At 27.5% G+C, this 12,606-nt stretch overlaps 1 protein-coding gene across 1 annotated transcript; it reads right to left on the bottom strand.

Moving 5' to 3' along the window:
• Window positions 1-11,288: 11,288 nt before the first annotated feature.
• On the bottom strand, window positions 11,289-12,335 carry LOC135930129 (uncharacterized). Its single transcript, XM_065466914.1, has 2 exons — window positions 12,300-12,335; window positions 11,289-12,092 (listed from the first exon to the last, which is right to left on the bottom strand). Exons 1-2 carry the CDS (start codon window positions 12,333-12,335, stop codon window positions 11,289-11,291), a joined length of 840 nt encoding a protein of 279 aa, XP_065322986.1.
• Between the last annotated feature and the right edge of the window lie 271 nt (window positions 12,336-12,606).

Here is a 12,606-nt window from a genome sequence, read left to right as displayed (position 1 = left end):
TAAAATCAAATATTTTTATTTTACATAAAAAATTCAATATAAAATTGATAAATTTAGATATATTTAAAAAAAATTCCAAGATCCGACCCGACCCGGTCCGAATTTTTTTAAAAAATATTAGACCCTGCCCGACCCGAACCCGATTATTTTAAATAAAATTAGGACTGGGCCTAACTTTGCTTATTTTTAGCAAGCGTTGTTATTAAAAGAAATGAGAGAATCTTGGGTTTATAAGATTGATTAAAAATTTTTGAAATTTGAAATGTATTATCACCGATAAATCAATGTAAAATTATTGCAAAGAATTTGAAAAACTAAAAACAATTCAAAAAATTTGACCAATATTTTATAGATAGCCCAGAATTTATATTGGATTCTAACAATGCTCGTAATAACCTCAACTGCTAGAAACTTTTCAAAATTTTAGCTAATTAAAAATAATATCTGCAGTTGGTCTCATTGGTGAGATTAACCAATTGTATTATATATCATCACCCAAACTTTAAAAAAAATACCTTATTAATTATATCCCGTTAATATTCGCTAGTCGAAAATATATTCTAAGCGTATATCAATTAATATATATAATTTTATTTCTATTATAATTTATTAGATTTTTTTTAAACAAAAGTATAAGTAAATAGATATAACTACTAATGTTTATTTTCATTATGGCGATTAAAATTATATAAAATATATTCTAATCATCATGTGAAATGAGGCTGCCAATGAAGCTGATGTAATTGGCCCTGTGAATTGCTATTGCGAGTCTTTGTCTTAAGAAGAAGCCTTCACGAGGTTCATCAGTTAGTTTGCGGATTAGCGATCCAAGTTCCTTGAAGAAAGAAAGAGCATGATTCCCAAAGGTAGTCAAGGTAGTGGAAATGATGGGATTAATTGCGATTTTGTAAATATTTTATATATCATTGCAATAATTTTGAATCTAACAATAAAATTACATTTCTTTGTAAATTGTTGCGTCTTATCTTGGATTGAAAAATCTATATATAAAAAAATGAAGATATGACCCAATAAATCTTTAAATGCTGTAGAGCCCCTTCGAAAAGTTGATATATCATTGTTTGAAATGGGGCACAAGGAAAGGTGTGATAGGTTTATTATCATAATTCACTTTGGGATTGTAGTTTCTCAACATATATGGCCTAATTCTAAAACATGGAAATATAAGTAATTTGTCTAGGCATACCTTGAACGCCGATGGAATATCATTTAAGTTGCAAAATAAAACCCATAATCATTCGGTAATTTTTAAGTGATGAGAATTATTTTTTAAATAAATATTCACGTATCGTGGATAATATTAATTTAAACTTATATTTAAAGGTAACATTTCTAACCCCTCAGAATAATCCTATGATGTTTAAATGTATATTTCAAAAATAACTCGTCCTAAATATTTTTAAAACACCTCTCGGTAGAATATTGTATCTTTTAAAGACACTCGCGGGTCAGGAGACGCTACTGAGGTCTGGAATTTGAGATGACTAAAGCTAAGTTAATATTTATTAATAAATCTATTGAGTTCCCACTTATCGTGAAATCAAACTGACCACTCGGGGCGATAAACTTTCTCTTATCTATTTTATCTTCAGGACACAAGTATGGGCAAGGGTGTTAGATTCATATTTAAAAGTGGAGACCTTTTATTTTAGAAAATGGCCAATCAAATTATGTCCCATATCATAAATTTGTAATAATGCTTCCGTAAGGAATTTCTTCCAAATATTCCATTTACTATATCGGCATCTAATATGTTTTATAGAAATAATATGTAACCATTTACGTCAATAATAATATAAAAAGTGGCTTAGTGGATTGAAGGAAGCTTTTCTATGTCATAGAATTAAAAATATAATATATTAATGGTTTTAATAAAAAAATATTTTAAATCATTTTAAATTATAATTTCCTATCTTGTTACAAAAATAAACCATTATTACATTTCATTATTCTATTTTAAACAAAAAATGGTCATTGGGGACATTTAAAAAAGAATTGTCACATTTAGACTTTATTTTATTTTTTGATGCTATGATTTTTTTTTTAAAACAAGAACAAGAAGCGAAATCATAATTAACCCTTTGTGATTCATTAATTTTTAAACTATATTATATTATCGAATGAAAAAAATCCAATTAATTTACAAAAAAATAATATTATATACAATAATCTATTATATTCTCTAATCTAACTTTATATATTAGTATTATATATGTTTTTGGAAAAGATTTAGAAAAACTAATCATTTGCAAAATCACAAAGTTTAGAAGATCTTCCTTTTTTTTTAAATTTGAATTATTATTGTACAAAATAAATTAAATTTAGAATTGTGAGTTTTTGGTATAAAGTAAAAATCAAAGCTTATATATTTTTAAGATTTTTCTTCTTCTACAATAGAAATTAAAAAGATATAAAATATATCAATTTTTTTAAAGATCTTTATTTTTAACAATTATTAAATAATTATGAGATAAAATTGATATATTGAAAAATATACATAAAATTATATACCCATATCTATAAAAAATAAAAAAATATTTTAAAAATATTAGGTTAAGTGGCCTGGGCTTAATGATCCATGTACAGATATAGAGTTGGGTCGGCAAATTTGATAGATATTCAAGTAGAAGTCTTCTTTTGGATCAATTTTTTATTATATCATAATGTAATGTATATAAGAATTGGGGCCCTTTTAGTTCTTTTCCTGCATTCACAGTTAGGCCGAATTTACGGAGATAAAAAATATGATAGATTCATTTTTGTATATTTCGCAGCGAATTCGCACAAGCTGTGAATGCAAGGTTATACAGAGATACTGGCGGTAGGTGTTTTTCATAAATATTTGATTACGACATTGCAATAAAGAAAAATTATATAAATCTTTCTGTGACAAACTATATAGTCAATATCTGAACAAAAGGGTTGCGGACCTGTTGCGAGAAGACCAGTGACACTTATTACAACCAAGACTTAAAATTTATTCATACGGATCAGCTGGTGACAACGCCTTATTAGTTTCCCTATAAATGATTAAAATAAGATTTTATTAAAAACTTTAAAAAAAAATATGTAGGATTTCATTTATTTACAAAAATGGATTATAACTAGGGGGGAACCCAAGATGGCGTGTCACCAGCTGATTGGAATTCGTTGACGCTTCAGAATTCATTTTAATGAATTGCCAATCTAGGATGAATTATATATTGGCATAGTCGACCAAAGAAACACATTAATTGATTTTATTCCAACTAAGTTTTTAAACTGCTCGATTGAGTAGATTTAAAAAAAATGATTAGCTCAGTAATTTATCCAGAAGAAGATAACGCAAGCCTGAAGATTTTCCAATAGATGTCACAAAAGTTTAGATATAGGCCTAGGCAATATTTTTCTAGCGAAAATATTGAGCTTGCCCTTTTTAAAAATCTTGCCGAACTGAGCCATTTGAAAACACTAATTCCAATCTTAACATATTTTAAAAAATGCATTTCCAATCAAAAGAAATTAAGAATAATCTTTCGTAAATAAAAATGCCCAAATATATAATTTAAACATTTAGATAATATACTGCTTGCCTTTTCTATTTTATAACTTTGAGACAAGAGATTATAAGGAATTTTTTATTAATTCAAATGATTTTGACAAAAATAAAATAGACATTTTATTTTATTTTTCTCAAATTTTTTTTAAAGCTCTTAATTTGAAGGTTTATAACAGAAATATATTTATAAATAAATAACTGTTTTTTAAGGGGGGGGGAGGTTGGCCTATTGGCACCCCTTCTTGAATACGCCAATGCTACTTGCTAAAATATTATATTTGATTACTGGAAGCGTACTTTATATTTTATTATCTTTTGAGTGCTGTTATTTACAATTTTTATCAATGTTCTATACCTGGTGGGGGAAAGGGGTAATGTAGTGCCCTGAAAATAATAAAATATCATCTTCTAAAAAAAATAGGGGACTCAGTAAATATACACCTCATAAGATAACATTAAAATGGTGGAAATATTGATAAACAAAGTTAATAATATTTAATACTGCATATTTATACCTTGCAAAATTATGACCCCTCCCCTCACATCATTTATAAATCTTGAATCATAATATATCCACATGGGAGCGTACTTTACTTAGATATTCTGCCTAAGCATAGTCAAATAAAATCAAATTAAATTACGAAAGAAACTAATATTGCCTGTATACCATCAAGGATGCTATCTTCACAGATAACCAACCACGGTATGAAATGAGGTTATCTTATGATCAGAATCCTGTTTTTGTATTTTTAAATATAATTGAACTGGAATCGATGGTAATATATTATTCGATTTTTTTTAAATCGTGCAGGTTTTCTAACAATTTCTTTGCGAGAAAAAAGTTATTTCGTTCTACGGTATTACTGTCATAACTGTAAGAAAAAAATCTTGTGTATCAACATGCCTTTGCGCATTATATCAACTATTATAGCTAATGGAATTGTCTTAATAACCTTCTAGAATTATCAGTGTTCAATACAATAAAATGTAATATACTGCTCTTAATCATTTTGAAGCCTTTATTAGCAATTGACATTTCTGTAAATAACCCAACTTAAAAAACTTTGGGGTAGAATCCTATTTATAATAATGCAGGGACCTCTACCGGGAGGGGAGGGGGAGTAATTTAAATCACGCCATTTAAATCCTAGGAGTTACCCTCTTACAGGCGCGTACGCAGGAATTTGGTCTTGGGGGGGGGATAATAAAATTTTTTAAGAAATATTATTGTTTTTTAAAAATATCAAGCATAAATTTATTAGGACTAATAACTATTTCTAATACACAATTTTAAATTTATGTGAATAATAAAAAAATTATATGTAAAGAATCACTTAAATGACCCAAAATATAAATTTGATTTTTTTGAGCCTTTACACAAAAAATTTCTTAGGAATAATTGCTTATATATTTACAATGTAATCCAATCTTCGTTGTGATTGAGCTAATTTTCAATTATCTCATCCTTGCTTGTCGTCAAATGCCTATGAATATTCAAAAGATCCAAACCTTTCCATCTACTTTCAGATGTTGTACTTCTTGGTATGTTTTTCAGAGACCTGTAGGCCCGGCCCTTGGGCTAGACAGTATTTTAATTTTTTAAATATACCCGGGCTGGGCCCGAAATTTTTAAAAAAACACCCAAGTCGGGCCTGATTTAAAAAAAAACACCCAATCCGGGCTGTATTTTTTAAAAAGCCTATATTTGAAATCGTTATTATTAGCTATAAAAATCAAAAATAAATATAATTTATTTTTAAAAAATCCGAGCCGGGGCTGAAAATTTTATTTTAAAAAAAGCCGGGCCGGGCCTGAAATTTTTTTAAAAAAGCCGGGCCTGGCCTGAAAATTTTTAAAAAAAAGCCGGGCCGGGCCTGAAAAATTTTCAAAAAAAACCCAGACCAGGCCGTAAAAAATCTTTAAAAAATATCCGGGCCGTGCCTTGCAAATGGTACTTCTGCAGGCCTCTGTTATTCTTCTTAAAAAAGAGAATGTTCTCTCATTTGTTTACTTACGGGAAGAGTTTATAAACCCTTTTAATACATTGGGAATTTAATCTAAAATGTGTTATGCAGAGCATCTATAGCATTTTGGGACTATATCAACCATAGTTAATCTTATAAACATAGTTATTCAGTTAGTAAGGCATCATAAGATACTTTAACATCTTCATAATAAAAATCAAACAAATATTTTTTTTTCCATCACCATCTGAAAAAGGTTGGTAATATTTGCAGATTAGTAAGTGCTGCATGATGAATTAAAAATTTATTTATTTTTGGGTTATAAATGTATCTGTATTTAAAATATACTCTTCTACTGATCCTATATTAATGTTTTAATGATGAGCTTTCCTTGCTGTAAGTCGAGGGAGACAAATATTAAACACGTATAGCTTTGCTTTTGACTCAACAATAAAATATAAAATATGAAATTCTTCATCAATATTAGCCCTAATTTCCTTGAGTTCTGATAAAATGCTTTCCGCTATTATCATCTTCTTAATCAAATCAATGTCATGTTTTTGAAAAGTAATACTTAAAATAGTTGTATAATTAAATAATACATTCTAATGAGAAATAAAATTTGGAATAAGCATTGAATAATTTTCTTGCTTCTGAGGAAATATTTCTTTCAGGTCATTGTGATATTTCAGTAATAGAATTAATAATTGGCTCTTCTAACTCCATAAAAGCTGTTACTGCTTGATGGCGGATACTCTATCTCGTTCAAGGTTGCAATTCCTTTCTCCCTGTTGGACAATTTCAGAAATAATTATTATTTGACTAGAAATTTAGATAAATAAAACGCCACTAAAATTTGAAAATAATAGGTAAATTACGCCAAGGAAAACTTGAAATCGAAATTAATTGATAAAATAACTTAGTAGATGAATGTGATAAATAAATGTAATTAAATATATATATGAGATAGGAATAAATATTAACAAATATAAATTAATATAAACAATAATATTTTTGAAAAATATATCCGGCATCTGCATTTTTTGGCTTTGGGGGGGGGGGATTTGTCCCCCTGCCCCCCACACTGCGTACGCCAATGACCTCTTAGTAAAGATTCAAAATTAATGTCCATTTTTTATAATTAAAATATTTCAGTCATCATGAGATATCCACGCTATTGATTATGGGAGAGGGGGGATTAGAGGGCACTGTTAGGATGAGTCTTTAGCAATCTTGGTCTAGTATATAAAGGTAGCCAGAAATAAATATGAGATCCTTTATAGACATTTAAAGCAACGAATTCGAACAATAATCCAAAATTTATAACCTGTCCACTCTCTAGAAAGCTATTAATTTCTTATCAAATAGTCTTGACCTATAATGTTAAACTTGCATTATCCAATTTTTCCTGACTTCGGACAAGAAAATTATTGTTTTATCTGGCTATCTTAAGTGATAGGGAATATTTGGTACTGGCTGCCAGATTCTTTCTAAAGGGACAAAGATGGAATCCTGCAATGCCTAAATGTGGGCGTTCACCTTATGATCATTACGAAGGTGCTATTTACAATAATGAGGATTAACTTTAGCGATTTAGTGAAATCCTTCTGATGAGCCATACATCTGCTAAAAACAACGAATCCAAAACCGATTTTTAAAAAATTAAAAATCCTTTTATATAATTATTAACTATTTTATTTATATTAGATTAATTAATTAAAATAAATAACGACGTTTACTTTTGGACTTAATTACTGTTCCGAATTTTATATTATGTATATTTTTTAAATTAGTTATTTAATTATGAAAAAGAATTTTCAAAAAATTTTTATATCTACTCCAATTTTTATGAATTTTCATATATTCAGGAACCACAGTATTTGACTTGTAAGTTTGAGATAGCGTCCAGAGTTTAAATCAAACCCGTTTTTAGGCGTAAAATTTATGTATAGCCCGTGAGCATACTTGTTTCAAGTTTTATAATAAAAGAAAAAGGTTTATAAAATGTTTTATTTCCTAATGATAATAAACTCGTAGACTATATATTAATTATTATATTTTTTCTTGATAGCTAGCATTGAATGGTCTGAAAAGAAAAATTCTTGAATTAATATATATAATATTAATATATTTTTTAAAAAATGTTAATAAACATAAATTTATACATTTTAATGATATTCATTTCAATACCATTTTTACAAATTGGTTGTTATACTCTAAAATTATAAAATTACACAAAATGACCAAATAAGTACCAATACTATTATATGGATATGGATTGGATTTCAAAAAATCACTTAATATTACAAATTACAATATTCATTATTAACATCATATATATATATATATAATTCATATTTTTTAATATATATATATCTATATACATATTTATATATTTATATAAAATTTATTACATTTTTCAAAAATCAAAATTGTTTTTAAATACAATTTAAGAGTAAGAGTAAGAGAAAGAGAAAGAATAGAACATATTACACATTTATATATTTGTTAAACACAATTATAATATATAAAAACACTTCTAAAAAAAAATTCCTCTGGGAACTAATGCTAGTTAGTGTATATATGTTAATTTATCAAATACAATTATTATGTCCTTTTCAGTTATTGTATTTTTTATATAATAAGAACCAAAATAAATCACAAATTTTGGCAAATTTTATGGCAATTTTTTTTTAGAAGAATTTTCGCGTTTATAAGGTTTTCGTTAATAATCTCTAATGATTGTATAAATGTCAACTAAAATATTAATCATGTTTTCAATTTATTTATTTTTTTATTATAATTAAGGAATTTATGTGGTAGGTAAATATTAGAACGTATCGCTAGCCTGGCTAAGTTACGCCCCATCCGAATATGAAGAAAATTAAACCACGAATTATCCTCAAACTAAAATGGCCCTCGTTTCGGCCCAAATTCTTGTCGAACCGGACAAAATTTCACATTCAAATTTACCTTTTTTTTAAAAAATTATAATAACAATTTTATATTTTATACTTTCTTCATTTTACTAATATATTGAATAAAATTAAAATACAATCATTATTATAACTATCTACTAAATTGATTAGATTATAATAATTTATCTAAACTTTAAAAAAAAATTGGGTTGGATGGTAGAGGAGACTGGAGCTATATGACATGAGGATTACAAGGCAGTCTTACTCTTTCATTTTTAAAGCGAATTGTTTTAAATTTAGTCATAGGTATATTTTTTTGTGATACAATTTAATTTTTTTGAATTTATTAGATATTTATCAATGCCTAAGCTACCAAATAATTTAGATCTGGGGTTTATACCTATCTAGAAGATTTGCTGGAGTCACAATCTAACTCACTACCCATGAGGACACACCGCAAAGAATAAAATGACAAATTTTTTAAACAAGTCTGGACAACGACCACGTAAAATATTTTAGGTGAATTTTCTCCCTCATAGAATATACTCACTAAGCCCTAATATTTTTACCGAATATATTTAGTGATTGATTTGGAGATGAAATTATATGGAAATTATTCCTAGTAATACCCAGGGCGCTAATGTAAGTTTCGGGAATAGCTGATGAGTCTACCACGGTTAGGGAGGGAGATATGTCACAAGTTAATCAAATGAAGGAAGTAGGAGAAAACATGGAAAGGGGTTAGAGGTAAAAGTATTCTGAAGGGAAGGGGGGAAATAGGAGGATGTTAAAATTTTCTCAGGTCCATATTAAACCTATGTAACGGAGGGGGGAATGTCCATAATTGTTTTGCATTTCCATATAATCTATTTTTATTAAATGTTTAAAAAAGATTTATAATCAAAAACTGATTGGAATTGTATAGTGTTCTATATAAATTAGAATACCAATAAAAAACGCGAAGATTTGATATATTTTATTTTGCCGGTTAGGCATATTCTTACTTATAACAGGAATTATTTATTTTCTTCATAGCTTTATTGTGAAGGTTAATATTTTTTTTTTATATATTCATTTTATTTTAATTATTCGTCAATTATAAACAATATAAACAAAAATGTGGTGCATAAACTTTTGGCATTCTTTTTAATAATCCTACTTTTTTTCATCAGTTAAAATATTTTTTTAAATTTGAGGATCAGGGCAGACTCGGATCCTGATAAGAAAAAAATAAATATAATATTCGAATTATATAATGCGAAATATTTGGAAATTTTTTTAAAAAGTTTTTTTAGCCGAGATTCGAGCATGGTCAGGCCAAATAAAATTTTTTTAGTCAAAATGTGGTTCCCGAATGAGAGAATGACTGTTAGATTCCATCGATATGAGTTGGAACAGATTGAACTCGAATCAGACTGGGATAGGTCACCAAGCTTCGTATCTTAAAATTAGATTAAAATAATTTTTATTATTTATTTTTTGTAGCAATAATTAATCATTAATATTAAAATATGAAACTATCAAAAATTGTAGTCATTTTATGGTATAATTTAAAATAAGAAGAGCAAAAAATTAATTAAAATTTCAAAAAAAAATAAAATAAACTTTAAATCTCAAAAATTAATATATATATATTAGTTTGGAATTATATAATAATAAAATTAAAAGGAAAGCAAAAATTTGATTAATTTACAAATTATTATGATTCATCCTAAGAATCAAAATACGAATTCTATAAATACTCTTTTTCCATGGAAACCAAAAACACCTACCCTAAACCCCCCCCCATTAAATCAAAATACGCAAGCAACCAATCTAAACCAAAGTTAATGTTAATAACTAATTTACTTTCTATTTATTATAAGTCCTTTTGGGTATATTGAATCGATATTGATTCATAATTCTATTAGGGGAGACCGGGGTAAAACGATAGGCATTTTGCATATTTACCATAAAAATTTTAAACAAGAGTCAAACACAACAAATTATAGATCAATGTGTAGCCCCATCCCTCTTCTACAAGATAAAAAAAAGTGTAGCCCTCTATCTATAATATTTTAGGAGCTATGATTAGTTATGTAAAACTACTCATTCCAGGGTAAAATGGATAAGCACTAGGGTAAAGTGGTTAAAATAATATTTGACACATATTTATTGTTTTATTTAACAAATATTACAAATTTAAGATTTATTTATGATTTTTATTTAAAAACTAATCCATACAATAAGGACATGTAAAATAATTATCATAATTAGCACATTTAGAATGTGCCCATTCAAGGCACATTGTACATTTTAGCCATTCATCGCCCTCGCGACTATTTTTATAGTTTTTATTACAAATAACACATAAACAATTATTATTTGATATATTTTTTTTTCTCTGAATTAATAATTTTTTTTTATAAGGTGTAGATGTTAATATTTCTGAATTCTTTTTTTTAGATATTTTATCCGATGAAATATTGAATAATTTTGGAATAGGTATTATAGATGAAGGATTGAATACTTTATTATAATTTTTTGAGCATGATGGTAACATATCATGATAAGGTTCATCAATATCATCTGGAACATTTTCGTTCAATAATATAGATAAATCACTATCATTATTTTGAGTCACTGTAAGATTTTGAGTCACTGTAAGATTTTGAGTCACTGTAAGATTTTGAGTCACTGTAATATTTTCATCATTATTTTCAAATTCAATATTTGAGCTAGCATTTGAATTATTACAGCAGATATAATCTTGTTCTGTAAATATATTTGGGTTTAAAGGAAATATGCCACATGCTAACAACCCATTTAATATATTATTTGGTGTCACTGCCCTTGGTATTTCATTTTTTAACACTCCTGGAATATCATAAATCTGAAATTGTTGCCCAGATGATTTCTCATCCATGTGTCAATAGCTCCATTATAAAACTTTTTCAATGACCCATAAACTGCTTTGTCTAATGGTTGGAGTTTATGCGAGCAATGTGGTGGAAGTGTTAGAATAACAATCCCATTGGAGCGACAATAGTTTATAACGGAAATTGAACAATGAGAGCTATGGTTATCTAAGATTAATAAGACATTTTTCTCATTGGATGCACTAGAATATTTTTTAAAGTGTTCCAAAAAAGATAAAAATTCCTCCTCTTGCATCCAACCCGATGCGTTTCCCACACCCTTAGATCCAATAGGCCCATCACGAATAAAGTGATCTTTGTATCGTTTTCTTGGAAAAATAAAAAATGGTGGAATGCTATGGCCTATAGCATTGATGGCTAAACATATTGTAACTAACGTTCCTCTTTCTCCTGACGTTATAAAGCCGACTTGTTTGGCACCCTTCTGTGCTATAATTTTTGCAGGAGTTTGAACGGTGGTGAAACCACTTTCATCTGCATTCCATATATTATGTGGTTCAAAGTTATAAGAATTATATAGCTTAATTAAATTTTCAAAAAATTTATTGACATTTGTGGGATTGAAGCCATATGCTCTTGCTAGACTAGTAGCTTCTGGGGTACGAATCGAAAGTTGGGAATGTCGTTTTCTAAACCCCATAAACCAGTCCTCTCCAGCCATACCATTAGTTGTCCAGCTTTCTGGGAAAGATTTGCCATATTCTTTAGCAAGCTGATATGCAAATCCTCTTATCTTGTTTATTTATAAAATAAAACAATTTCATTTTAATAATTAACAATACCAGTTCCATAGAGTTAAAATGATATATAATTAATTAAATAAATTGAATTAATTTCATAATTTTAATAATGCTCAATTGGTAACTTTAATATTAAATATCAATATTTATTTGATTATAATAAATGAATGAATGAAAAATTAATAATTTTATATTTTAACCGTTTTACCCATAACAGCTTTACCCCTAGGTGACATATATTATATATATCGTTATTGCGTGACTTCTAATATAGCTAAAGATGTCAGATAAATTTTATTTTATAGTTAATACATTAAGGAACATGTGTGCCAAATTTTGAATCCTGAGGATATGTAAATTTTACTAAAAGCAAAATATACTAGAGATTGATTTTTATATTTTTTGGGTAAAAAACAGTTTTTTGACAAAATATATAAAACCAGGTAAGTTTTTTAAAAGATGAACATAGGTAAGAAATTAGATATAAAAATACATCTTCACACCAAA

This window comes from Gordionus sp. m RMFG-2023, chromosome 5 (assembly GCF_954871325.1).
Source record: "Gordionus sp. m RMFG-2023 chromosome 5, tfGorSpeb1-WG-v2, whole genome shotgun sequence".
In the NCBI taxonomy this organism is placed as follows: domain Eukaryota; kingdom Metazoa; phylum Nematomorpha; class Gordioida; order Chordodea; family Parachordodidae; genus Gordionus; species Gordionus sp. m RMFG-2023.
The sequence above is the reverse complement of the archived record's forward strand: the minus strand, read 5'-3'. Positions and strand labels throughout refer to the sequence as shown.

What these genes read in the sequence shown, in the direction of transcription:
- LOC135930129 (XM_065466914.1), bottom strand. Translation starts at nt 12,335, where the DNA reads ATGTCACCTAGGGGTAAAGCTGTTATGGGTAAAACG. An exon ending in AAGCTGTTATGGGTAAAACG is followed by an intron (nt 12,093 to 12,299) that starts GTTAAAATATAA and finishes TAAATAAACAAG; the next exon opens with ATAAGAGGATTTGCATATCA.